At 38.1% G+C, this 27938-nt stretch overlaps 1 protein-coding gene and 1 long non-coding RNA gene across 2 annotated transcripts in view; one reads left to right on the top strand and one right to left on the bottom strand.

Moving 5' to 3' along the window:
- Nucleotides 2275-5574, bottom strand: LOC108638405. The gene is made up of 2 exons (XR_001919792.1): nt 5147-5574; nt 2275-2440 (listed from the first exon to the last, which is right to left on the bottom strand). It is a non-coding gene; the product is annotated as an uncharacterized LOC108638405 (long non-coding RNA).
- The window catches only part of TNPO1 (transportin 1), a 91101-nt gene continuing 68785 nt past the window's right edge, over nt 5623-27938 (top strand). Inside the window, exon 1 of the mRNA XM_018065583.1 lies at nt 5623-5779. Within this exon, the coding sequence (XP_017921072.1) occupies nt 5765-5779 (15 nt within the window). The 5' untranslated portion in view covers nt 5623-5764. The remainder of the gene's footprint in view (nt 5780-27938) is intronic.

Genomic DNA, 27938 nt, shown 5'->3' with positions numbered 1-27938 from the left:
CTTCAATCTTTCCCAGCATCAGGGTCTTTTCCAATGAGTTGGTTGTCAGGAGATGAGATTGCTGGATGGTATCACCAAAGCAATGGACATGAACTTGGGCAAACTTTGGGAGATGGTGAGGGACAGGGAGGTCTGGCATGCTATAGTCCATGGGGTCGCAAACAGTCTAGCTTGCCCAGTTGCCCACAACTGGGCAACTGAATAAGACTGAGTATCTTTTCAAATGCTTGTTGGCAATCTATGTGTCTTATTTGAAGAGATGCCTATACAGATCTTTTGCCTATTTTAAACTCGATTATTTGTCTTTATATTATTGAAATATGAGTTCTTTATTCTAGAAAAGGTCTATCAGATACGTGACTTGCAAATATCGTTTTCCCATTCTACGGGTAGCCTTTTCACTTTCTTTATGGTATCCTTTGAAGCACAAACATTTTAAATTTTATTGAAGTCCAATTTATCTAGTATTTTCTTTCGCTGCTTGTGCTTTTGGTGTCATATCTAAGAAGTCTTTTCCCAATACAAGGTACAAATATCTACGTCCATGTTTTCTTCCAAGAATTTTATAGTTTTAGCTCTTAAATTTAGTTCTATGATCCATTCTGAGTTACATTTGGTAAATGGTACAAGGTAGGGGTCCAATTTTACCCTTTTGCATATGGATACTCAGTTGTCCCAGCACTATTTGTTGAAAACACTCTCCCTCATTTAGCTGTCTGGGGACCTCCATTGAAAATACACTGTAGATGTATGTCTTTTGTCAAATTTCAGAAGTTTTCAGCCATTATTTCTTTGAGTATTTTTAGGCCCACCTTTCTTTTCTCTTTCCAGGACTCTGATGACATGAATGTTAGATCTTTAGTTAGTTACTTAACTCCATGAAACTCTGCTCATTTTTTTTTTTAATCTATTTTCTTTCTACTGCTAGATTGGATAATTTCTATTTATCTATCTACAGGTTCACTGATTCTTTCCTTGTACGCCTACATTGTGTTGTTAAACCTATCCACTTAGTTTTCTGCTGATGTTATTCAGTTACCAAGTCACATCTGACTCTTTGTGACTCCACAGACTGCAGTATGCCAGGCCTCCCTGTTCCTCACCACCTCCCAGAGTTTCCCCAAGTTCATGTCCATTAAATTGGTGATGCCATCCAATCATCTCATTCTCTGATACCCTCTTCTCCTTCTGCCTTCATTCAATCTTTCCCAGCATTGGGGTCTTTTCTGATGAGTCAGCTGTTCACATCAGGTGGCCAAAGTATTGGAGCTTCAGCTTCAGCATCAGTCCTTCCAATGAGTATTCAGGGTTGACTTTCTTTAGCATTGACTGGTTTGATCTCCTTGAAGTCCAAGGGACTCTCAACACCACAGTTCAAAGCATTAATTCTGCAGCACTCTGCCTTCTTTATGGTCCAACTCTCACATCCATACATGCCTACTGGAAAGACCATAGCCTTGACTATACAGACCTTTGTTGGCAAAGTGATGTCTTTGCTCTTTAATACACTGTCTAGATTTGTCATAGCTTTCCAAGAAGCAATCCTCTTCTGATTTCATGACTGCAGTCACCATCCACAGTGATTTTAGAGCGCAAGAAGAAATCTGTCCGTTTCCACCCTTTCCCCTTCCATTTGCCATGAAATGATGGGACCAGGTGTCATGATCTTAGTTAATTATTAAATTTTTAGTTCTAAAGTTTTCATTGGTTCTTTTTAATCTCTCTTATTACTTTGCTAAAGATTTTCTTTTTCTGTCTCAAGTGTTTTTGTAGCTGTTCAGAGAAGCATTTCTCAGATCTGTCTGTCTGCTTTAAAATCTTTGTCAGATATTCTAACAACCCTCTCATCTTGGTTTTATCATTTATTGTCTTTTTTATATACAGTTTGACATCTTCCTAGTTTGTTAAATGATCATGAATTTTCAGGTGAAATCTAGATATTGAGGGTGTTGTACTATAAGATTTTAGATCTTATTTAAATCTTCTATTTTAGCTGGCTTTTTCTGACACAGCATTCCAAGTGGAAGTGGGGGTGGAGAGCAGACACCACCTCATTACTGCCAGGTTGGGGAAGAAGTCCAAGTTCCCTATTTGGCCTCCAATGACACCCAAGATAGGAGGCTTCCCATTACTGGTTAGTGGGATCAATGTCCTAACTCCCTACTTAACTCTCTCTGATACCAGAAGAGGCAAGGGGAAGTTGAGGTAAAAGTCTAGGCTCTCCACCAGACCTTTGCTAGCATGAATTAGGGGACAGGAGTCATATTTTTTTCATAGTTTTTGTCTGGAGTAGAACATTTATTGTCTAAATGTTTTCTGTCTGCTATCCTGCCCCTTTACTGGTCCTTCAGCTACAGAGAGGAATATTTTCTTGGGTCTTTCTTGGTCTGCACCATAGACGCTTCCAAGTAGCCAGCTTCTTCAGTCTCAAGTCTGGGATCTATGAGGCAAAAAGAAAACTCAGGTAACTAATTTTAATATTCCTTGGGTTTCCAGGACATTAGCTAGTCTGTTTTCGCTCTTTCATGGATGTTTTATGTGTCATATGTGTAACGTTTTATGTGTAAAATGTATGCTTGTTTTGTGTGTAATGTTCAAGGATTTCAGCTGTACTTTGTGAGAAGAGCAAAAAGTAGGTCTGCTCCGTCTTCTCAGAAGCCGAAGTCTAAGTAGACATTTTTATAAATAGAACCATATTTTAATCACTAGGAGATATTAATAGTTAAAGGAACTTTGAAGTTAATCTTTTCCCAGTTAATAATAATTCCCTTGTATATCTCTTCTGTACAAACTATAAATTGGGTTTGCTTTAAGTGAGAAATGCTTATAGATTATTTACAAATATCTGAATATTGAATACAACTGTCCTTTTCCAACATTTGAATTAAATTCCTCTATATAATTACTTTTTAAATGTTTTTATCTTATTGCCAATCTGAACATATTGCAATGGAAGGCAATTCCTTAAACTACCTAGTGTTAAAGGATCTAGTGAGAATCTACAACTTTCCAGAAGTGTAAAACGGAAGCATTTCTCGGAAGTTTTCTATTTTAGAAGCTTCCCTGTATCTAATAGATAGTTTCAGTTATCTTACTGAGTTTCTATATAGTCACTAATAACTATTAAAAATATTTAACAATTTCTGGATTTCCAGACCTATTATCTTTTCAATAACCATTCCTCCTTCTCAAACATCTGTTCTTTTATATGTGTTAATACCTAATAATACTATCTTTTATTGCCCTCCAACTATCTGTCACTCTGCTAATAAGCTCCTAATATACTTTATCTTATTTAATCCTGTTTAAGACAAAGTGAAGCTCAGAAGGACCACACTGAAAGTGTCTGTAAGTGCATACAGAGACTCTGTTTCTGAGATTCATGCTTGTTTTGACAGTGCTACAACCTACAGAGTAAGCATCTTTTCTTTCCAAGGTGAAAGCTTATAGGTATGTTTTCTCCCTTAATACTATTTTGTAACTTCTATCATGCCTTGATTTTATCTTGGTCATGTTTTTACCTAAGAAATAAATTTTAATACAGAAATTTAAAATATGATATCTGTAATGATTCTGAAGTTAAACTCAAAGTTTATTTACTATTTTAATTTCAAATATGTCATTAAAAATACCAACAATTCTTAAAAGTTTATCACATGAGCACTGTTGTACTGTATTTGGGTGTGAAGAGAAAACACTCCTGGATTAGATGCTACTTCATTTGGCTAATTGTGCCAAGAGGAAAAAATAACAGGAAATTTAAAATAAAATAAGCTATGTTAATAAATCCTTGTTAATGATAAGAAGATTTACTGTTTAAAACACATATTTTTAATTTAACCTAAAGGACAAATATTAAAAGCCTACATGTCTAAATCTCTCTGTATCCAATAGAGAACTCTTTTATATTAAATTTTTAATTCATTTTCATTTACATTTTGTAAAAGAATGGATATTTAACTTGCCTAGTCTCAATTTCAAAACATTGATAATCAGTATTTTTTCCTTTCAAAATATCTTGGTCAATAAATCTTCTCACATACATTAAATAATACTTTACTTCTTTCCAATTCAACTATTTCCAAACTATTAGGCAAATTCCTTAGTAATTGCTTAATCAATAAATCTTTACACCTGTCATTATTTGCTAATCCTACACATTTTAAAAGTATTCCTGTTATTTTTCTTTAGTAAAGTAGCATACAAGTACCACATATACCCTGATTTGTAGAGAACAAGGCTCCCTATTCCATGACAGGACTTCTCAAAAGCAGAAATATAATGTTTGTTATTTGGATAAATATACATATTTTGGATAAATACCCCTGCAGATATACTGAACTATCAGCTAGGAAGGTTGACATTAAGATTTTTTTTCTTGGTAATCTATTCCTCTTTCAGGGGTCTCTTTTTGCTTCACACTACTGCATGCAACTGCTATTGAATTACCGTTAGAAAATGTTAACCATAATTATAAATATTTTAGTTGTTTAAAATATTTTTTCTGCTATGTTCAATTTCCTAATGATAGAAAAGCTCCTTTTATACTCAAAGTCTAAGTTAAATAAACATTTTTTCATAAAATGACTGTTGTTGCAAATGAAAATTAACAAGTTTATTAACAAATAAGATGTCTCAGTATGAAAAACACACTTCTAGTATTGGTACTATAATTTTATCTAGACTATACCTGGAAGGCAACAACCACCACACATTTTCAAAACATAATGTATACAGCATTTGCAAGCAGGATAGTCAAAACTGCTGGTATTTTTACACACATTGACCACGTGAGGAAGAATATTCTCACTTTAGGAAATAATATTTTAAATATTCACATATAGTAAATGTATATGTTAAGAATAATGTGGAGAAGGGAACTATTTATCTACTCACTACCATTATAATAAATGAGTATATAAAACGTCTACCTTTATATACTGATTTATATAAAGTATAAACGTTTTTCTGTTCGGAAAATAGAACATTTTAATTTCTCATGATGGCCTGTTACGGAGAGAACCTGTTATTTCTAACAGCAAGAAACGACACTTTTATATGAATACACGCCTGAAGACGTAAAACCTAATTTTAGAAAGCATTTAATTTCACCTACATAGCAGTCAATGTGTCAGATACAGCATACCTCAAAAGCTATGCTGTAACATTCGCGGACAAGCGTCCACCCTATCTATCCATTGGAGACATTTCTGCTTTTTACCAGCGGCGATGGAACTGTATTATTGTGGAATATGCGGCACATTCGGTATTAAATAGGCTCCCGGGGAAGGGCTGTCACTTTGGAGTTGGTCCCCGGGAAGGGCCGTTGTGTTCGGAGACAGCCACCCCTGCAGGGCCATTTTGTCCGAGGCCTCACAGGGCAGAGCAGCGTCAACAGCGGCTCCTCCTTGAGCCACAGGCTCGGGCCCGCGAGCCGGCCGCAGGAGGCGCGAGCTGGAGCCCGGCAGCGGGCCGAGGCCCGAGGCCCGAGGCCCGAGCCTGCAGCGCGGGCTCAGAAACCGCTGCCACGCGCCGCCGGGCTCAGGTCCTTAGGCCCCGCAGTCCCCCGGCCGCGGTTTTCCCCAGCCCCGGCGCCGTTGCCAAGGCGACCGCCGCCGAACGTTCCCGCGGCGGGCCCCGCCCCCCGTCCAATCGGACCGGCGCTCGCCGGAGCCCAGATTCTCTTTGTTCCGCAGCCATTTCAGGCCCCGGACGGGAGGCAGCGCCGCTTCGGCAGAGGGCCCGAGCGCCGGAGGCCTCTGGGATGGTGTGGGACCGGGTAGGTGGCGTGAGGGTGCGCGGCCCCTGACTGGAGGGCGGGAACTGGGGCAGGCTGTTCGCAAGCTGCCTGACGGCCGCGGGGAGAGGCGCCGCCGCCTCATCGGTGCCAGCCTGGCCGTTTGGAGCCCGGCGGCGGCGGCGGCGCGGTTCCAAGCCCAACAGCTGCTGGCCCAGGCGTTCTTGGGGATCCGGACAGGGGGCGGGCGGCGGCTCTTCAGGTGTCCGAGGTTAGGGCCCGTAGCCCCTGAGGGGTGGCAGGAAGAAGGTCTGCGCCTCAGGGAGCTGACTGTTTGAACCGCGGCGTTTGAGGGCCCCGGCACAGCTGCTCCCCGCGGGTTCTGGGCACCGTCGGGCGCTGCCCCGGATGCCCGCTCTTTGTCCCGGGCCCGCACCCACCACCGCCTCCACACTCCGGCGGCTGATCGCTGTCTCCAGGCGGCTTTTTTCCCCTTGGGGATTCGTGGTTTCACGACATGTTTACATAACTGTACGGGTTTTGCGTGGGTCTGTGTTTTTTGCACTTCTGCCCTTCTGTACTTCTCCCACGCGAACACGCCCCAGGGAACTGCTGCTGAGAAGCGGACCCACGCCACAGGCAACCTGTTTGGGGAGTGGTTTTCTTCCTATTGAAAGCAAACGCTTGTTAACTTGTTTTCAGATTTTAAGAATCAGCTGGATTTTACAAGGATTGCATAGTTTTAAGCACGTTACCTTAATCATCACTAATCAGTTCCGTTCTTCCACAGATAAAAATATAGAAAATTAAGTTGGAGATTGTCCACAAATTGATTTTGACAGTTGTGTTAAGAAGCTCAGTAGCAATCCTGCCTTGAAGCTTGTAGCTTGAATGATGAGTGTATAAATGGTGCTTTTTTTTTTTAACCTAAAGGAAAGATTTTTTAAAAAAATACAAGTTGTATCGTGTAGTAGGTATTTGAAAATGCAAGACTGTAAAATGGCTGTCCTGACATACTCGTTTTTAGGATAACAAAAGTTACATTTGGTTTTAAGTTTCTCTATTTTGTCAAAGCTTTCGTATTAGAATGGTAAATAAGTTATACTTAATCAGGGGAGGATTCCGTTTTTTGAAATCAATTCTGTTTTCCATTTTTACCCTCTCCTGCACCTATTCTTTTTAGAGAATGACACTGCCAAGTTGAAAACTTGCAACTGCAAAAGAGAAATACTAGCTTGAAGGTGCAGATTCCTTTTTTACTCTGCACTGTATGCAATGCATAAATGCGTAACAGTTTGGCAGTTCACCTAATTTAATAGGAGCCTAATGAACTATTAGTGATCCATTTTCTTTTACCTGAAAGAGGCCCCTACCAGATCAGCCTTGATGTTGTTACATTTTCATCCTAGATATTCAGGGAATGACTGAATTCCTCCCACAGAAGTATCTTAAAATATTTTAAAGATGTATAGCTTATTATCATTGTATATTGTGACAGGATAAGATTTTGGTAAAAATATATATGATTCCAATTGTAAATCTTTCCATTATCAAAACATTTTATATCCATTGTTTTTATGACTAGTTTTTTTTATATAATGTTAAAGCCATCTCATGAATTCTGTTTTTCTAAATCCTATAAATGAACTGCATTGAAATATAAATATTATGTTTAGAGGAATTGCTTGCAGTTAACCATGTTGGATTACTGCAGACACTGTTTTTAAGAAAAGGAATATGGTTATACAGGAAGCCAAACCAAGTGACATATATAATGAAATATATTTATCAAATATAAACTGCAGAGAAGAACACAGCAATAAGTGGGAGTTATTTGTTTTGCCCAGGATATAAATTATGAATTTTTTCCTAAAATTGGTATTTGAATACATATTGGTGCCAAAGAGATGCTGTTCCTAAAAAACAAAAGGGTGAAAAAGCTGAGAAAATCAAAGTGAAAAGTTTTTAGAAACAGTGTGGAGTAATTCCACCTTCAGAAAGGTAGGATCAGAGATAGCTAAGAGACAGCTAAATTCCCCAGGTGTTGAAAATCTTTTCCATTCAGCCAGTGCTATGATAGCTCTCTGGTGAGTGCTGGCCGGCAGGAGAGGTCTCCTGGATTGTAGAGGGTGGGGAGTTTACAATGGAAGACAGAGATTTGCAGAAGTGGTAACTGTAGATTTGTAGTTCTATAGATGGATGTTGGGCTTCCTCGGTGGCTCAGTGGTAAAGAATCTGCCTGCGATGCAGGAACCTCAGGAGACTCCGGTTCAGTCCCTGGGTCAGGAAGATCCCCTGGAGGAGGGCATGGCAAGCTATTCCACTATTATTGCCTGGAACATACCATGACAGGCTAAATCCATAGGGTCCCAAAGAGTCAGGACATGACTGAAGCGACTTAGCACACAGATGGGAGTTAGGGTGGGAAAGAGTTTTCAGAAGCCACGTTTGCTTATTTCAAGACTTCCGTACTAGAATTATTTGAGGTACTATGTAATAATGTTAAGAGTTCCAGAATCTTAATGGTTAAATGAGATACTAGAATAGGAGATTAGGGTGCAGATTTGTCTTAGAATTTTCTGCAGTAGATAGAACCAATACAGGAATGGTGGCTACATCTTATTCCAAAATGGCGCCTGATAGCTGAGCAAATATTTGAATTCAGAATTGAAGGAAAGCTGAAGGAAATCTGATATCTGAAAGACTATAAGATTTGAATCAACATATGTCTTTTTAATGGTAAAAATTTTAAAACAAAGCAAGTCTTTTCAGTGTAATACAATATGTTCTTAGAACTGGGCCTGGCATGTAGTAAACACTTCATAAATAATAACTGTTATTATCATCATCTTTGACATGGTCATTGGTATTTTAGAAAACTATAGAAAGCAACCATAAAATAATAATCACAAATATCAGGACCATGAGGTAATTAAGCCCTTTGATACATATCCTTCCAATATTTTTTCTCAGTTTATTTGATTTTTATACAGTTGAGAACTTTATATTAATAATTTTGCTTTTTTCACCTAGCACCTAAGCATTCTGACATGCTGCGAAATTATTTTGTCTGCATCTTTTTAAATGACCACAAGATGTTTTTATGAGTTTCTCATAATTAAACATTTTGCTCTTGGACAGTTAGCAAGTTTCTTTTTTTATTATATTTTTGCAGTTATAATAAACACTACAGTGAACATCCTTATACATAAAACAATTTCTGTGTTTTAGATTATTTCCCAAAGTGAAAATATTGGGTCAGTGTATATGAACATCCAAAAACTCAGTTCATATTGCCAAACTGCTTTTACTTAAGGGAATTTAATAATGGAATTAAATTGAGGAGCACAGCATTTATTCCCCTTTTGCTTGAGTTGAAAGGAAAGAGAGAGTGAATTAACATTTTTTTCTATTGTAGGATGATGTAATATGATACTCATCATTTGTAGGCATCTGGCATACATTATTACTTTTGCATACATTATGCTCATTATTCTAGCCCCTTGTTGCTTTACACATGATAGTTACTTCCATTTTACTTATGGGAGAACTGAAATATCAGTAGGTAAGTAGTTTGCCCAGAGACTCAAGAGTGTTCTTGGCTGAATCTGAATCTAAATCTGCATGATTATGAAACACGTATTCTTTTATTTGTAAAATTTTATGTGACACACATTCAGAATCTTATAATGAACATGTGTATACATTGAATGAATGCAGAATCTTAAAATGTGTTTTATAGTTCACTCTAACAGTGAACCTATTAATTATAGGTCATAGACCACATTTTTTATTTATTTATTTATTTATTTATTTATTTTTGGCTGCTCTCAGTCTTCAGTGCTTCTCGGGCTTTTCTCTAGTTTCGGGGAGCGGAGGCTGCTCTGTACTTGGTGATGTGCAGGCTTCTCATTGCAGTGGCTTCTTTTGTTGCAGAACACGGGCTCTAGGGCATGCAGACTTCAGTGGTTGTGGTTCCAGGGCTCTAGAGCACGGACTCAGTAGTTGTGGAGCTCAGGGCTTAGTTGCTCTGGCATGAGGGATCTTCCTGCACCAGGGATAGAACTTATGTTTCCTGCATTGGCAAGCGGATTCTTTACTGCTAAGCCACCAAGGAAGCCCCATAGACCACGTTTTGAAGATAGTAAACTGAGCTGGAAGTAATGAATGAATGACTTGCAAAGTTTTAAAACAGAGAAGGTTTAACTATTCTGGTGTATTTTAAAAAGGAAAAAAAAAAGAACTCCTTACCAGGATGAGGTGTAATTGGTAAGGAGTATATAAAGCTGGTTTCTAAAATGATTGCAGCAAGCATTTGTGGGTGAAATGCTCTTAGTAAGGACCTCTTAGAGGAGGAGAAAACAAATCTATCAAATATGGGGGTTAAGAGAAATGACAAAGGCCCATTAAATAACTAAATTGAAAAACATGTTTAGTGAAATCCCTGGCAAAGTGTCAACTGAAGTCTTAATAGAAAAGAAAAAAATATATGTTGAGGAGAGTAAGAGTATCAACAGGTATGTGAGAATAATTTTATACTGAAAACTGAAGCAAAAAAAAATTTCTTTTAGTTGCATTTTGTAGTTGACTTTGAAGCACTCTGAAGCCGTTAGTGAAATTATTGGGGAAGTCCCTGAAACGTCAGATACCAAAGTAACCACTACAGTGAAAAGATTGAGCCCAGAAAGGTCAAGATTCCATTGCTTTTGTCTTTACTAAGGAAGGAATTAGGGGAGAGAAATACTTCACCAGATTGTAAGTGTACAAAAAAGGTGCAAATAAATAATTAGGGATAGGTGGTATCCATCAAAATTGTAAGTAAATGAATACAAACATGGATCACTATACTGCCATTAGAAATAATGTTTTTTAAAAATACTTAATGAAGTAAAAATACAGTTTATTTTAGCTGGCACATAGGAAAATGATGGAAAGGTGCCAAATTATGGAGAACTTCATGGGCCCTTTATGCATTTAATGAGCATTTTTAGTGCTGAGATTGTCCCTTTTTCTCAAGAGATTTAGATCCTACTGTGGAGAGAGAGCTGTAAATCAAAAAAGTGCAATGAAGTGTAGGTAAAGCTTTTATGATATAAATCTGATGAGATCCTGTAAATAGTTTCTGCTTTGTAGACAAACCAAACTCAGCCACTGTAGTACAAAAGCAACCGTAGACAATATGGAAACCAAGGGGTGTTATTAGATTTGATTGGTAGGCTTTAAGGAGAAGAAGGGGACAACAGAGGATGAAATGGTTGGATGGTATCACCTACTTGATGGACATGAATTTGAGCAAGCTCCAGGAGTTGGTGATGGACAAGGAAGCCTGGCATGCTACAGTCCATGGGGTCACAAAGAGCCAGACACGACTGAGTGACTGAACTGAAGTAGAATCTCTAGTATATAGTAGAAGGATTTTAGGAGGAGATACCTGCTGAACCTTGTATTGCCCTAGCATGAGCCATTGAAAGATTTGAAACAAGAAATTTGTAGTGTTGATTTGTGTGATTCATTAAGAACAGAAAAATAGGTTATTTTTAGGTGCTCTAAACTAACAAGAGGATTCATTTTTTAAATGGGCAAATTCATAGACAAGGAAATACAGCTAGCCAATAAACATGAAATTAATGCTCTACCCCACCAATAGGAGAGAGCAAAGTAAAACAGTGAAAATTTTTTTTACCCATCAGATTGGCAAAAGTGAGAAGAACGTAGAATGTATTTTCCTAGAATGTATTGGTAAGATTGTAGGGAAACTCAAACATTGAATAAATCAGTACAGCCATTTTAAGTTTCAAGTAAAAACTTTTTTGACTTGAGCAGTTTCTATTTCTAAGAGAAACACATGGGTATATCAGGAATCATGTATATTCAAGGAAGTCTTTGTCAGTAGCCACAGAACCTCCAGACTTTCAGGTCACCTTTTTTATCTCCTCTACTCTCAATCATTAAAAGGTCTATATTTGGCTTCCTTTTTTTTTTTTTGCCCCGCATCCCAGCTCTTCATATTCTTCTCTGTGCGTTCATCTGCAAAATCCAAAGCTTGAAAAAGCTACTGTTCTCCCTCCCTTCTGCCTAAAAATCCTTATGTTTTGGATTATGTCCTCGGACTATGTGACTACTTCCCTTTATGATTGCTATCAACTGCTAACACTAAGGTCATTCCTCCTCATTTCTCTTATTTTTGCTCCAGGCTCTTGCCCCTCTCTTCAATACCACTCAGTCTTGATATTGAAATTAGAATAAGCATACCTGATTTTTCCTCCAGTGTTCCTTTCTACTCTGTCTTATCTCAGTCACTCATTCCCAAAGTAGTTCCCTCTTGCACTGTCAGTAACTGCAGTCCCTCTGTGGTTGCTATTTCATGTTGTCTACTCTGCCCATGGTGATGGACAGGGAGGCCTGGCGTGCTGCGATTCATGGGGTCGCAAAGAGTCGAACGCGACTGAGCAACTGGACTGAACTGAACTGAACTGAACTCTTTGCCCATACTTCCTGTCTAGTAGTTCACTCCAGCCCTGACTTTCTCTTTGCCCCAGTGGAATCGCCAGTTTGTTGATCCTGTTACTGTCCTTGCCACTCACCCTGGTGATGTTTCTACTTCCTTTCTTACTCAGTTTAAATTCCATGGTTAATCACTCCTTTGGATGACTCCCTTGCTCTTCGCTTGTTTAGTAGAACCACACACTGGTTAAAACCAACTCTCTGCTTTCTTTGCAGCTGCCCCGAGGTATCTTAGTATGGCTAGAAGAAAACACAGCCGCATATGACCACATGCCTCGTGGGGATTGTTATGCTGCCTGTTGATTATACTGTATTTTCCTAGTCTGTTCACTTTCCTGCTTTTCTCAATAACTATGTTGTATCTTCTTTTCTTCACACCTCCAACATGTCTTTTCCCACCCTCATTTTCAGTTCATTACCTTGCTTCCTATTTTGTTAAGAAAACTGAAGCAGTCAGCAAACTTCCACACACTTCCACCGCCCCGTGAACTACGATCATCTGTGTCAATACATGCTGTCTTCTTGCTTGTTATCTTAGATGAGCTGTTCTATGTTCTTGTGTCTGCTTTTGTATTAGATCCCATCCTTTCTCCTCTATCATCTGCTCAAGGAATTCCTTCAGCTTCTGTCCTTCCACATTAAATTTTTCCTTTCCTGGAATATTTCAGTCAGCAAAGAGACAAGCTACTATTTCTACTATGTAAAAAAAAAAAAAAAATTGATCCACTCTTTACCACCTGTTTCCCCATATTTTTGGTTTCCTTTTGTGGCATTATTCCCTGAAAGAGTTGTCTATATTTGCTGTTGCTGTTTTCTCCTCCCATACTCTGTCAAACCCATTCCAGTCAGGCCTTTGCACCATTCTGAGCTGAGACAATTCCTTCATTTCTCCAGTAACTTCCATGTGGCCAGATGCCATATGTTATTGAGTCTGTTCATCTTACTTGACCTGTCAGCAACCTTTGATAGAGCTGTTTCTCTTAATCTTGAAACTGTTCTTTGCTTTGCAGGATAACTCACACCCCTGGTTATCTCCTACCTCAGTGCTGGCTCCTTGTAATTCTCCTTTGCCTTTCTTTACACAGACTTAGTGTTGGAGAGCCCCAGAGCTCAGGCCTTGTTTCTTGTGTTTCACACATACTCACTCCATTGGTAATCTCATTCAGTCTCATGGCTTTAAATACCGTCTAAATGCAGTATATGCTCAGTCACTCAGTCGTGTCTGGCTCTTTTTAACCCCATGGGCTGTAGCCCACCAGGCTCCTCTGTCCTTGGAATTTTCCAGGCAGGAATAGTGGAGTGGGTTGCTGTTTGCTTCTTCAGGGGATCTTCTCCACCCAGGGATCAAACCTAGATCTTCTGCATTGCGGGCAGATTCCTAACCAACTGAGCCACCAGGGAAGTTGCCATCTAAATGTGAGCAGTGCCCAAATTTAGATCTTTTTCCTCTCTCTCTAATTCTTTACATATTCAACTCCTATTCGACATTTCTACCTAAATGTCTAATAATAGGCCTCAGGCTCAGCTTGTCCGTAACTTACCTGCCAAACTTCCTCCCAGTACTGGCTCTACCCACAGACTTCACCATTTTGGTTTGTCAATGGCAACTCCATCCTCCCAGTACCTCACACTAAAGTACTGGAGTTGTTCTTGACTGTGCTGTTTCTGTGACACATCCATTCCATCAAGACAACTTTTTTCTTTTCCTATATCATCAAAATATATCCAGAATTTTCCCATGCTTCACCCTCTTCCCTTCCCTTATCCTGGTCTCAGCCACAGCCATCATATCTTTTTGGATTACTTCCTAGGAGTCTATCTGATCCCCCTGTTCTGTCCTACCCTCCTGCCCGCAGTCTTCCTTCAGTATAGCAGCCAGAGCAAACCTTTTACGGTTAATACAGTCTCCGTCACTTCTCCATTCAAAGCCCTGAGGTTCCCCCTTTGACTCAGAAAATCTAGTCCTTAGGATAACTTAACAAGGCTCTACATAATCTACCCAACCCGCTTCCTTTTCTTCTTACCTCCCTGACCTCATTTCCCACTACCAGTTTCCCTCCTTACCCACTGGCCTTTGCTCAGCTCTCACATTTTCTAAACACTGTTTAAGACTGCATCCTAACCTCCTATCCCCCTTATCCTGGATTCTTTTTTACTTTGTGCATACTACATACCACCTTCTAACACACAATTAGGGGTCAACAGGCTAGATCTCCATTGCCCTGTGGCCTGTTTTTGTACAGCCTATGAGCTAAGAATGGTTTTTTTTTTTTTTTTTTTTTTTAAGGATTGTAAAACAGAAAGACTATATAACAGACACATTCTTAGTATTTGGCCTGAACATGGTCTGCAAAGTGCAGAAAATTTGCTTTCTAGGCCATTACAGAAAAGTTAGCACTAAATATTCTGTTTATTCTCTTTCTCTTCTTACATGAATGTAAGCTCCAGGAGTGCAAAGACCTTTGTTTTCTTTATTGCTCTATTTGCAATAAGAACAGTGCCTAGAATATAGACAGTCAGTAAGTATTTGTTAAAAGAATGAATTGCTTGTAATGGTATAAAATTAAAATGAAATGGCAACCCACTCCAGTATTCTTGCCTGGAAAATTCCCATGGACAGAAGAGCCTGGCAGGCTACAGTCCATGGGGTTGCAAGAGTCGGACATGACTTAGCCATTAAACCACCACCAAACCAGAGCTAAATATAATGAGTAGGAAAGCGAAGGCATGTTTTAGATGAGTTCTTATAGAACCGAAGTAAAATTCATTTTATTTTGACCTAAAGATATATTTAAGTGCCCCCAAAACAGCTCTGTAAGGATACAGCATCAAACGAATATTAGAGTACCTGGAAGAGACCAGGATTAGGAGAGGTACTTGAAGGGAACTTGAATTTCATCTGTATTGTTTACTTTAATACAGTGAGAAGCAGCAGATACCAATTTTTCATTTAAAGATTCTTCTAATGAAGAGAAAGGGGAAAAAAATAGGTATTGATTAAAGCAGTGAGAAGAAATAGAGAGTAAGCAGGTAGAGAGAGAGGGAAGAAAACATTGCTGGCCAAATATGACATTTTAAAAAGGCAGTCTGAGAAGTGGGCAGTATCAATATTTGAAGATAGAGCAAGCAAAAGTAAGACTCTTAAGTAGGAAAAAGCATAGCATCAGGGAACTATAAGAAAACTGGTGGGGAGCACAGTGGGAAAAGGGGACAGAGTCTGCTAGGAGATTAGTTCAGAGAGAGACAGAATCCCACATTAGGAGCAATTTTGTAGGCTGTGGTAAGAGTAAGGTGAAAGTTGCTCAGTCATGTGCAGCTCTTTGCGACCCCATGGACTGTATAGTCCATGGGATTCTCCAGGCCAGAATACTGGAGTGGGTAGCCTTTCCCTTCTCCAGGGGATCTTCCCAACCCAGGGGTCAAACCCAGGTCTCCCACATTGCAGGAGAATTCTTTAGCAGCTGAGCCACCAGGGAAGCCCATGCTAAGAATATGAGGCTTTATTTTTAATTGTGAAGATAAACCGTTGGACAGTTTTGATGGAAAGAAGATATAATTGCAACTTTAACTTGATCATTTTTGCTGCTTCATCTCAAAAAATGGGGCTGGAAGTGAACAAGAGGGAAGGCCGGGTACTACGTTTGTAGAAAATTGTATCTGGACTGTGGTAGACACTATAGGAGAAAAGTGGTCAGATTCAGAGAATATTTTAAAGGTATATTTTAAGAGTATACTTCGACAGAACTGACTGATGGTTTAAGTGTAGAATATAAGGAAAATCAAGGATGACACCTTGGTATTTTGGCGTGAACAACTGGATGAGCACTAGGAGCATTTACCAATAATAGGCAACTGGAGGAGGAACAAATCTGAGTGAGATGAAGAAGGAAATCAAGTTCTGTTTTAGCCAGCAAAGTTTGAGATATACATTTAATAAACAGGTAAATAGGTCTTACAAGATGTTAGATACTTGAGTCTGCAATTCAAAGGGCTAGTCACTGGCACAAACTGGATAGATTATGTAGACAGGAGAAAGATGCCTGGGATATTTAGGGGTGGGGGGAGGTCAGCAAGGTAAAATGAAAACCAAAGGAGATATATTGCCACAGGCTAAGAGGTGAAAGAATTGTTGCCTGTTTTCAGCACTGTGGAGAAATTAAGATGAGGCCAAGAAGAAACCATTTGGTTTGGTAACAAGGAAATCTGTCTCATGGAATATAGTTGAGGGGCGGGGGGGGGGGGTGATGGGTGGGGAACAGGGTGATTGTACCCAACTTTCAAGATGTTTCTGTGAATGGAAGGGGATAATCGAGCATTAATTGGAAAGAGTGGGTAAATGGAGTCAAAGCTTGTTTTTAAAGATATTTTTAGATAATTTTAAACTTAGAGAAAAGTTATGGGGGGAGTAATTGGGAGAACTCTCATATATCCTTTACCTGCATCAACCCATTTGTAACATTTTGCCACATTCTTCCAGCCACTGCCACATGAAATTATTTTTTTGAGTAGATTGCATACATCTTGCTCCTCTACCCTTTAATACCTTAATATGTACTTCTTAAGAGCCACAGGATATTCTCTTCTGAAACCACATATAGTCATCAACTTCAGAAAACTCAGTGTTTTAAAGTCTGTACTACAACTTTTGTCACTTGTCCTGGTAACATCCTTTATAACATTTTTTTCCTGCAGTACAGGATTCAGTCTAGGGTTTTATGTTACTGTTTGTTGTCATCTTTTTAGACAATGAGTTTTTTTAATTGAACGTAGCCATTTTTCCTCATAATAGCCCCATGAGGTAGAAGTACTATTAATTATCTCATTTTGTAGATCATAGGTTAATTATTCTTTCCATGACTAATAAGTGGCAGAGCAAGAATGCAAAGTCAAGCTAAGGAACGACAGGGTTTGGTCTCTTAAGCTGTATATAACAGTGCCTCCCATGTAGTGCATGGAAAAGTCTGGAATTCCTCATTTGATGTGGGCAAATAAGTCAAATATAGAAATCAGAGACAAAGATTCTTATATCAAAAAAGTGATTTTAAATTTCTAGATCTAGGTTATAACTCTTGGCAGTGGTGGATCAGAGTGTAATGTCACCTTGATGAGCATCAGGACAGAAGGAAACAAGGAAAGAAAAGTGAAGATATTTAAACTTTATATGTAAATTTTACCAGCGTGTGCATGCATGCTCTGTCATGTACAACTCTTTGCAGCCCCATGGACTGTGGCCGCCAGGCTTCTCTATTAATGGAATTTTCCAGGCAAGAATACAGGAGCGGGTTGCCATTTCTTCCTCCAGGGGATCTTCCTGACCCAGGGATCAAACCCACGTCTCCTGCATTGGCAGGCAGATTATTTACCACTGAGTCACCTGGGAAGCCCAAATTTTACCAGACACATTGTTGAGCTATTGCTGGTTGTTTAGAAAGGCAGAATAAAGTACTTGAGTTCATTCTTTCGTGGTAAAGTTTTAATTTGCAATATATATGGGTATGAACTGGAGAGCCCTGACATAAGTTTTGGCTCATAAAATACTGCTTATCAGACCTTTTTAAGAAAATACTAGGAGAATTAATTTAGGAAAAGAGCTTTAAACCGTGAATCATTAAAACTGCAGGTGATTCAATGAGCAGGAATTAGAACACTACATTGGATTTTTAGCTCAATAATGTTTTATACAGTTTTTGGTACGCAGTTTTGAGGATATGATAGGCAAAGACTTCCATTGGGTAGAAATCCAAGTTATGATGAAAATTTTTGTACATAATGTTTTCAACTAAAGAATGAATTCAGTAAGAACTGACCTAACCCTGGTGCAGTCAGTTCACAGGAGCCCAGGTATTTGCTGAAAGAATCACAGGACATGAAGTTCTTACTCAAGTAATTTAGCAGTCCCAGAACTACAACTGAGTTGAATACAAATTTCTGTGAAGACTTGGAGGATTTCAGTAGCAAGTATAAAGTAAGGCTGGCTTTGGTATGTAGAATATGACCAGATTCATTATTTACTAAATGTTTTAACTTCTAGAAGCTGAAAAGGAGCATGGTCTTTAATTGCTTTGTAAGTAAGGAAGTGAACCAAACAAGTGTAAATGACCTGTACAGGATTGCCTGGCCAGTTCTTTGTGCAGAGAAGAACTGAGACACGCCTTTTTCACTGATGTTATTTTGGCTTGTCATGGCACAGAGGACTTGAAGACCCAAGCAGGTGAAGACCTAAGCAGGTTGCCTTAATGCCTGGTGAAATTACACTGTCTGGGAGCTGAAGTGTCCGTTTTGCTTCCCCAAATTTCATCCTTCCCTCAGTCTGACACCACCCCCACCACACGTCAAGGATGAAACAGTGGAGAAACTGTAAAGGAAGGAGGCTTTTCTGGAGTCTTGTTTTAGCATAGATAGCTCAGAAACGAGAGAGTGATACAGTAGTTTCAGATTTAATGTAGGAATTTGTTGGGGAAGCTTAAAAGCCAGTAAAAAAAATTAAAAATTGAGTCATTGAAAAGGAAAAATCTTAATAAAAAGCCTAGCTTTGTTTTACCCTTACATTCCAGTGGGCTAGAGGCTTTTGTGTTGGTGTTGTTACTTGCTGATCAGGTACACAGCAGGCATTTTTATTTGTTAAACAGAATCTACACCTTCACACTCCAGTGAGATTCTAGTAGAGTTTAAATTGCTCAGCAACTCAGACAAAACTGTGATTTCAGATCAAATTATTATTTGGGAATTATTATTTATTTGAGAAATAAAAACTCCTGTCCATCTCAGATGCTATGGGATCAAGTTCATCAACTATGTAGCCACATATTGAGTTGTTGAATTGAGTAACATAAAGAAATCTTAGGAATTTCCTAGTTCATCTCTCTTTCTAGGCTTTTATTGTATTTGTAGTTTCCAGATAAAAAATCCAGCATATATAAGTGCTGAATACATGTTTGCCTATTGATTTGATTTCTGGAGTTTCTTCTTTCTAGAACATGCGTGTTACTCCTATAAGAATGTATAATGAAGAAGTGAATGAAGACTATTTCATTAACTGTAAATAATATGGATTAGTGACTTAATGACAATTTTTTCTTAAAATTAAAATATGACTTAAAGATTTTGCTTTCTCTGTCCCCAGTCCTACTCCAGGGAAATGATTCAGGAAAAATTTGTTTTATAATAAATGAATTTCTTTTTCTAAGGATCAGTTTAGTGTAATAGAAATAGTGTGTACTCTTAAGGCAGTTCGTTAGATTCCTGTGTCTATCAATTTTAAGTGTCTGATCATAGATGTTATCTGCCTCATAGACTAGACACAGAACTATACCATTAGTGTCAAGTTATAATTTGTAAGCATTTTTTCCACCCCCATCTTACTACATTAGCTTCCTTAAGGAGAAAAATATATTAAGAATCTGTTGATGAATATAACATCTTTTTTATCTTAAATGAACAATTTTCATTTACTGTTTTTCAAAAGGTCTTAATTTTATTTAAAATATTTAAAATTTTTTCTGTTCTTTTAAATTGGAGTATAGTTGATTTACAATGTTGGCTTAGTAATACTTAGAATACTCCAGTATTTCATGCCTGGAAAATTCCATGGACATAGAAGCCTGGCAGACTCAGTCAGTGGGGTCGCAAAGAGTCGAGCACGACTGAGTACACATACACTTCCTGTTTGTATTTCTGAGAAATCCTATTGACTTGCTTTATCTTCTTGTGCTGGGATTCATCATATTGACAGTTGAGTGCCCAATCCTGGTTTAATCAGTTGCATTTAGGAAATGCAATCACAAAGTGTCAGCCTTGCCATTAGAACCATTGGCTGTAGACTTCTCTATTTCTTTAGGAAAGACCTTTGAGTTTACTATAATTATCAGAAAATCAGTGCACTGTGCAAAAACAGAGAGAGAAAAGAGCCTCATAATATAGAACCAGATGTTGTTACTATTTTTTTTTAATTTTTTAATTGAAGGATAATTGCTTCACAGAATTTTGTGGTTTTCTGTCACACATCAACAAGAATCAGCCATAGGTATACCCATGTCCCCTCCCTCCCATCCGCCTCCCCATCCCACCCTTCAGCCTGTCACAGAGCCCCTGCTTGCATTCCCTGAGTCACACAGCAAATTCCCAATGGCTGTCTATTTTATATATGGTATTGTAAATTTCCATGTTACTCTCTCCATACATCTCACCTTCCCCCTCCTCCCCTCCTCCCATGTGCATAGGTCTGTTCTTTGTGTCTGTTTCTCCATCTCTGCCCTGAATGTTACTGTTTTAAAAAATAGAAATCAAATTATTTTCCTTAATTAATTTGTAATGTTCATTTCTGGGTCTTGATCTCTCCATTAAAAAAAAAGTTAGATACTGTTTATTGCTGTTTTCATTTTGATGATAAGATGTTGGAAGATCTATTTTCTAATTACAGTTAAAGTTTAAAGTGATAAATTTCCATTTCATGAGATGAGGGGGATGAATGGTGACATGATATTTATTTGGCTGATGTTTACAAGACACTAATAAGCTTTTGGGTTCAGTTTTAAGGGTATATTCTTAAAACTGAACACTTTCTTAGTATGTATAAGAGATGAACGCTATCTTTTATATGTCTAATATAATCTCAGATTTCCTTGCCATCACACGTTTTATTCTGGGTTTTGTATTCATTAATTTTCTAATGTTTCAATCTTGATTGAGGCTTGTTGTTTCTTTGTCATGGTAATAAAACAGACAAACACAGAGTATGTGCTGTTGTTTGTCATACTAAACAATTACTTGTACATACCGTGGGTTATACAGCATTTTTCCATTGTGGATTATCTGTAGAATTTACTTTGTGATACTCTTTTCCTGTCTCCTTATATACCACAAAGACTGCCGGTGATCACCTACTTAGTTTTCACTCTTGTGAAATTTTTACAAACTGATTATAATACATTTATATCTGATTTAATACTCACCACTTGATTTCTGTTTCTTTTCTTTGTTCCTGTATTCCTCCAATATTTTTCTTTTGATTTTTCTATTTCTTTAGAATATCACCTCATTTAAATGATGAGTCAAACAGCCCATTTTCTTATATATTCTCTGCTCATACAAATATAGTTTAAGTAATCGTCATCTTAATTCTACCTGATGATATAAACTATCCTCATTAAATCTGTTTTTTAAATGATAATTTTAATGGGGAGTTAAGTGTGACGGGAATGAACATTAAGTGCCTACTATTGCATCATTTTACATTCTCAATTAATCTTCTCTTCAACCCCATTTCACAGATGACTAAACTGTGACTCAAAGTTAAGCTACTTTCCTAAAAAAGACAGTTGGTAGAACTAAGATTGTATGTATGATTCTGGATCCCATGCTTTGCCTCTATCCTCTTGCTTAGTGACAAAAATAGTGTAGAATAATGTTCAGCTCAGGCACTAAAATTTAAAAAATTGACTTCCTTTCATAAGTTTTTTCTGCTGTGTTTTCCCACAGCTGAAATCTGAATAACATATGCCCCTATTATGAGTGAGATGATAACCAACCTACAGGCTACTTACCATTTGTTACCTTTCTGTTGTACTGTCTAAACTGCTCTGACCCTTCTACCAGTTCAGCCCTCGCCAGGGAACACTGTGCTATGTTCCTTTTTCTGTTTATGCTTAAAAATGTGAAATACTGAATCAACCCATTACACTTAACAATCAAAGATAGTTTGGGGCATGAATGAGAAACTCACAGGGCCCTCTCACTTGAGAACTTTAGGAGGAATCTTAACTGTAACAAAACAACATACCTGTGATCACTGAAATGATCTGTAGTGGATGTCCCGTGTGCTATCTTGCTTTTCAAGGAACTATCAGCTTAGCTCCCAATCAACTATATAGATGTGTCTCCCTTTATAAACTAAATTCTGAAATATTGAATCATGTATATTTTTTTACTTTATAATTTCAGATGTGTTATGTAGAAAAATATGTGGTTATTTGCATCATACCCTTTTTTACCATGTTTTTAAATACAGTAAGTATAGCTGTAATCAATAGCTTGCCTGGTGCTGATATATTTTAATCATTCAATGCCAGAATTTTACCAAGAGCTACCATAGTCTTGCTAGAGCACGTACAGATTTATCTCCATCTTGCATATATGTCCACACATAAACCATCAAGCAAATAATCTAGCAGTGTAGAGTAATGTTACTTTAATCCATTTTGAGTGTATTTTTGTGGTCCAGTTTCGTTCTTTCACGTGTGAATATCCAGTTCTCTCCCTAGGTCTTCCCTGGTGGCTTATATGGCAAAGAATCTGCCTGCAGTGCAGGAGACCCAGGTTCGATCTCTGGGTCAGGAAGATCCTCTGGAGAAGGGAATGGCTACCTGCTCCAGTATTCTTGCCTGGAGAACTCCATGGATAGAGGAGCCTGGTGGGCTACAGTTCATGGGGTCGCAGAGTTGGACACAACTGAGAGACTAACATCTAGTTTTCCCAGCACCATTTATTGAAGAGACTATCTTTTCCCCACTGAGTAGTCTTGGCTCCTTTGTCAAGTATTATTGACTGTATATGCATGGGTTTATTTCAGGGCTCTCAATTCTGTTCCATTGGTCTGTATGTCTGTTTTTATGCCTGTACTGTTTTGATGTCTTTTGCTCTGTAGTACAGTTTGAAACCAAGAAGTGTGATGCCTCTAGCTTCATTATTTTTTTGCAGGATTGCCTTGGCTAATTAGGGTCTTCTGTGGTTCCATATGAATTTTAGGATTTTTTTTTCTATTTCTGTAAAGAAAAAAGACATTGGAATCTTGAAAGAGATTGCATTATCTCTGGATGGCTTTGGGTATTATGGACACTTTAATAATAGTCCTCCAGTCCATGAACATGGTATATCTTTCTGTTTGTTTCTTCTTCAGTTTCTTTCCTCAGTATGTTACAGTTTTCAGTGTACAGACTTTGGTCTCCTTCATTAAATTTATTCCTAAGTATTTTATTATCCTCTTTGATGGTATTGTAAATGGAACTGGATATTTTTTTAGACAGTTTGTTGTTAGTGTATAGAAGTGCATTGGTTTTTGCATGTTGAATTTTTTTATCCTATAACTTTACAGAATTCATCTATTCTTTATAATTTTCTATGTGTAATATCATGTCATCAGCAAACAGAGACAAATATACTTCTTCTGTTCTAATTTGGATGCCTTTTACTACTTTTTTTCTTGCATGATTCCTCTAGTATTCCGTTGAATTGGAGTTTGGAGAATGGGCATTCTTATCTTATTCCTGATCTTACAGAAAAAGTTTTCAGTCTTTCATTATTGAGTATAATGCTACCTGTGAGTTTGTTATATATGGCCTTTTTTTATGTTGAGATATGTTTCTTCTATATCAAGTTTGTTGAAAGTTTTTGTCATTAATAGATACTGGATACTGAATTCTGTATGTTTTTCTTGCCTCTGTTGATGTCATTATTCATATCTTTCATTTTGTTAATGTGATAAATCAATTGATTTGTGTGTGTTGAATCATCCTTTCATCCCAGGGATTAATCTCACTTGATTATGACATATGATCCTTTCAAAGTGCTGTTGAGTTTGGTTTGCTAGTAATTTGTTGAAATTTTTTTTCCTATATCCATCAGAGATGTTGGCTTTTAATTTTCTTCTAGTGTTCTTATCTGGTTTTCCTATCAAGGAAATGCTGACCTTATAAATTGTATTTGGAAGTGTTATTTCCTCTTCATTTTTGGTAAGAGAGAATTAATATTAATTCTTCTTTTAGTGTTTGGTAGAATTCCCCAGTGAAACCATCTGATCTTGATCTGGTCTTTGTTAGGATTCTGTCTGATTCAGTCAGCTTACTCATTATTGGTCTGTTCAGATTCTCTGTTTCTTCATGATTCAGTTTGGTACATCATATATGTTTCTGATAATGTATTTTTTCTAGTTTGTCCAATTTATTTTGTATAATGGTAGTCTCTGGTCATTGCAAGCACCCTCTTCCAACAACACAAGAGAAGACTCTACACGTGGACATCACCAGATGGTCAGTACTGAAGTCAGGTTGATTATATTCTTTGCAAACAAAGATGGAGAAGCTCTATACAGGCAGCAAAACAAAACCAGGAGCTGACTGTGGCTCAGATCGTGAACTCCTTATTGCCAAATTCAGACTTAAATTGAAGTAAGTAGGCAAACCACTGGCCATTCAGGTATGACCTAAATCAAATCCCTTACGATTATACAGTGGAAGTGACAAATAGACTCAAGGGATTAGATCTGATAGAGTGCCTGAAGAACTATGGATGGAGGTTCGTAACATTGTACAGAAGGCGGTGATCAAAACCATCCTCAAGAAAAATAAATGCAAGAAGGCAAAGTGGTTGTGTGAGGAGGCCTTACAAATGTATAGCTGAGAAAGGAAGAGAAGTAAAAGGCAAAGAAGAAAAGGAAAGATAAACCCATCTGAATGCAGAGTTCCAGAAAATAGCAGAGAGAGATAAGAAGGCCTTCCTAAGTGAATAATGCAAAGAAAGAGAGAAAGACAATAGAATGGGAAAGACTAGAGATCTTTTCAAGAAAATTAGAGATACCAAGGGAACATTTCATGCAAAGATGGGCTCGATATAGGACAGAAACATGAACCTAACAAAAGCAGAGGATGTTAAGAAGAGGTGACAAGATTACACAGAAGAACTGTACAAGAAAGATCTTCATGACCCAGATAACTGTGATGGTGTGATCACTCACCTAGAGCCAGACATCCTGGAGTGCAAAGTCAAGTGAGCCTTAGGAAGCATCACTACGAACAAAGCTAGTGGAAGTGATGGAATTCCAGTTGAGCTATTTCAAATCCTGAAAGAAGATGCTGTGAAAATGCTGTACTCAATATGCCAGCAAATTTGGAAAACTCAGCAGTGGCCACAGGACTGGAGAAGGTCAGTTTTCATTCTAATCCCAAAGAAAGGCAATGAAAAAATGTTCAAACTACCGCACAATTGCATTCAAACTACTGCACAATCGCACTCATCTCACACGCTAGTAAAGTAATGCTCAAAATTCTCCAAGTCAGGCTTCAACATCATGTGAACCGAGAACTTCAGATGTTCAAGTTCCAGTTAGAAAAGGCAGGGGAACCAGAGACTGCCTCATACCCCTTTTACCATCTTTTTAAATACAAGAAACAGAATGCCAACATCCGTTGGATCATAGAAAAATCAAGAGAATTCCAGAAAAACATCTATTCCTGCTTCATTGACTATGCTAAAGCCTTTGACTATGTGCATTGCAACAAACTGGAAAATTCTTAAAGAGATTGGTATACCAGACCACCTTATCTGCCTCCTGTGAAACCTGTATGCAGGTCAAGAAGCAACAGTCAGAAATGGTCATGGAACAACAGACTGGTTCCAAATTGGGAAAGGAGTATGTCAAGGCTGTCTATTGTCAGCTTATATTGCCTGCTTATTTAACTTATATGCAGAGTATATTGTGTGAAATGCTGGGCTGGATGAAGCACAAGCTGGAATCAAGATTGCCAGGAGAAATAGCAATAACCTCAGATACGCAGATGACACCACCCTTATGGCAGAAAGCAAAGATGAACTAAAACTCTTGATGAAGGTGAAAGAGGAGTGTAAAAAAGCTAGCTTAAAATTCAACATGCGAAAAATGAAGATCATGGCATCCGGTCCCATCCCTTCATGGCAAATAGATGGGGAAATAATGAAAACAGTGAGAGACTTTATTGTCTTGGGCTCCAAAATCACTGCAGTTGGTGACTGCAGCCTTGAAATTAAGACACTTGTTCCTTGGAAGAAAAGCTATGACAAATCTCTGCTTATTAAAAAACAGAGACATTACTTTGCCAACATAGGTCCGTCTTGTCAAAGCTATGTTTTTTTCGAGTAGTCATGTATGGATGTGAGAGTTGGACAGTAAAGAAGGCTGAGAGAACTGAAAAATTGATGCTTTTGAACTGTAGTGTCAGAGAAGACTCTTGAGAGTCCCTTGGACTGCAAGGAGATCCAACCAGTCCATCCTAAAGAAATCAGTCCTGAATATTCATTGGAAGGACTGGTGCTGAAGCTGCAATAATTTGGCTATTGGATGGGAAAAAGTGACTCATTAAAAATGACCCTTATGTTGGGAAAGATCGAAGGCAGGAGGAGAAGGGGACGACAGAGGGCAAGATGGGTGGTGTCACCGACTCAATGGACCTGAGTTTGAGCAAGCTCTGGGAAACGGTGAAGGACAGGGAGGCCTGGCATGCTGCAGTCCATGGGGTTGCAAAGAGTCCGACACAACTAAGCGACTGAGCAACAGAGGACAGTCTCTTGGGACCTTTGTATTTCTGCGGTATCAGTTATAATGTCTCCTCTTCCATTTATAATTTTAAGTTCTCCTTTGTGTAGGCTAGTTAAAGCTTTTTGTCAATTTTGTTTATCTTTTCAAAGAACCAACTCTTGCTTTTGGTAATTTGTTTATTATTTTGTTTTTCACTGCTTTCTTTATTTCTGATTTAATTTTTTAAATTCCCTTCTGCTAAACTGGGAGTTAGTTTGTTCTTTTTCTAGTACCTTGAGGCATAGGGTGAGGTTTTTCATGTGATATCTTTATTTTTTTCTTGATGTATGTGGTTTTGGCTGTAAACTTACCTCTTAGAGCTGCTTTTGCTGCATCTCATAAGATTTGGTGTGTTGTGTTTTTACTTCATTTTGTCTGAAGATATATTTTTATTCATTTTTAATAAATTTCTTTTTTGATCCATTAGTTCTTCAGGAATGTGTTCATCTCTATGTATTTGTGAGTTTTCCAGCTTTCTCCCTATTGTTGATTTGTAGTTCCATACCGTTGTTATCAGAAAAGATGTTCGATATAACTTCTGTCTTGAGTTTGTTGAGACTGGCTTAGTTGCCTGCCTGTGATCTAGCCTGGAGAGTGTTTCAGGTGCACTTGAGAAGAATGTGTGTTCCATTCCATTTTGGGTGGAATGTTCTGTATGTGTTTATTATGGCCATTTGGGCCTCTATGGTGGCTCAAATGGTAAAGAATCTTCCTGCAATGCTGGAGACCTGGGTTTGATCCCTGAGTTGAGAAGATCTCCTGGAGGAGGGCTTGGCAACCCACTCTAGTATTCCTGCCTGGAGAAGCCCCGTGGACAAAGGATCCTGGTGAGCTATAGTCCATGAGGTCTCAAAGAGTCGGACATAACTGAGTGACTAAGCACATGGCCATTTACTCTATAGTGTTTTTCAGCTCCACTGTCTCCTGATTTATCTGTGTGGATGATCTAGCCTTTGTTAAGAGTGGAGTATTCAAGTCTCCAACTATTACTGTCTTATTTCTTCTTTTAGTTCTGTGGTTATATGCTGTATATGTTTAGGTGCTCTGATGCTGGTTACTATATATTTACAGTTGTTATATCTTTTTGATGGATTGATTCCTTAATGATAATATGATGAACTTTTTTTTGTCTCTTTAGACCATTTTTAATTTCAAGTCTTATTTGTCTACTATAAGTATAGCTACTTCTACTTTCTTTTGGTTACCGTTTGCTTGAGGGATCTTTTTCCATCCTCATTCTCAATCTACTTGTGTCCTTAAAGATAAACTAAGTCTCTTTTAGACAGTATATTGTGGATCTTGTACGTTTAAAATTTTTTTAGAAATTTTTCTCCACCATTCTGACTTTTGATTGGATAATTAACCTACTTATGT

The sequence above is a fragment of the Capra hircus genome, chromosome 20, assembly GCF_001704415.2.
Source record: "Capra hircus breed San Clemente chromosome 20, ASM170441v1, whole genome shotgun sequence".
Taxonomy (NCBI): domain Eukaryota; kingdom Metazoa; phylum Chordata; class Mammalia; order Artiodactyla; family Bovidae; genus Capra; species Capra hircus.
The sequence above is the reverse complement of the archived record's forward strand: the minus strand, read 5'-3'. Positions and strand labels throughout refer to the sequence as shown.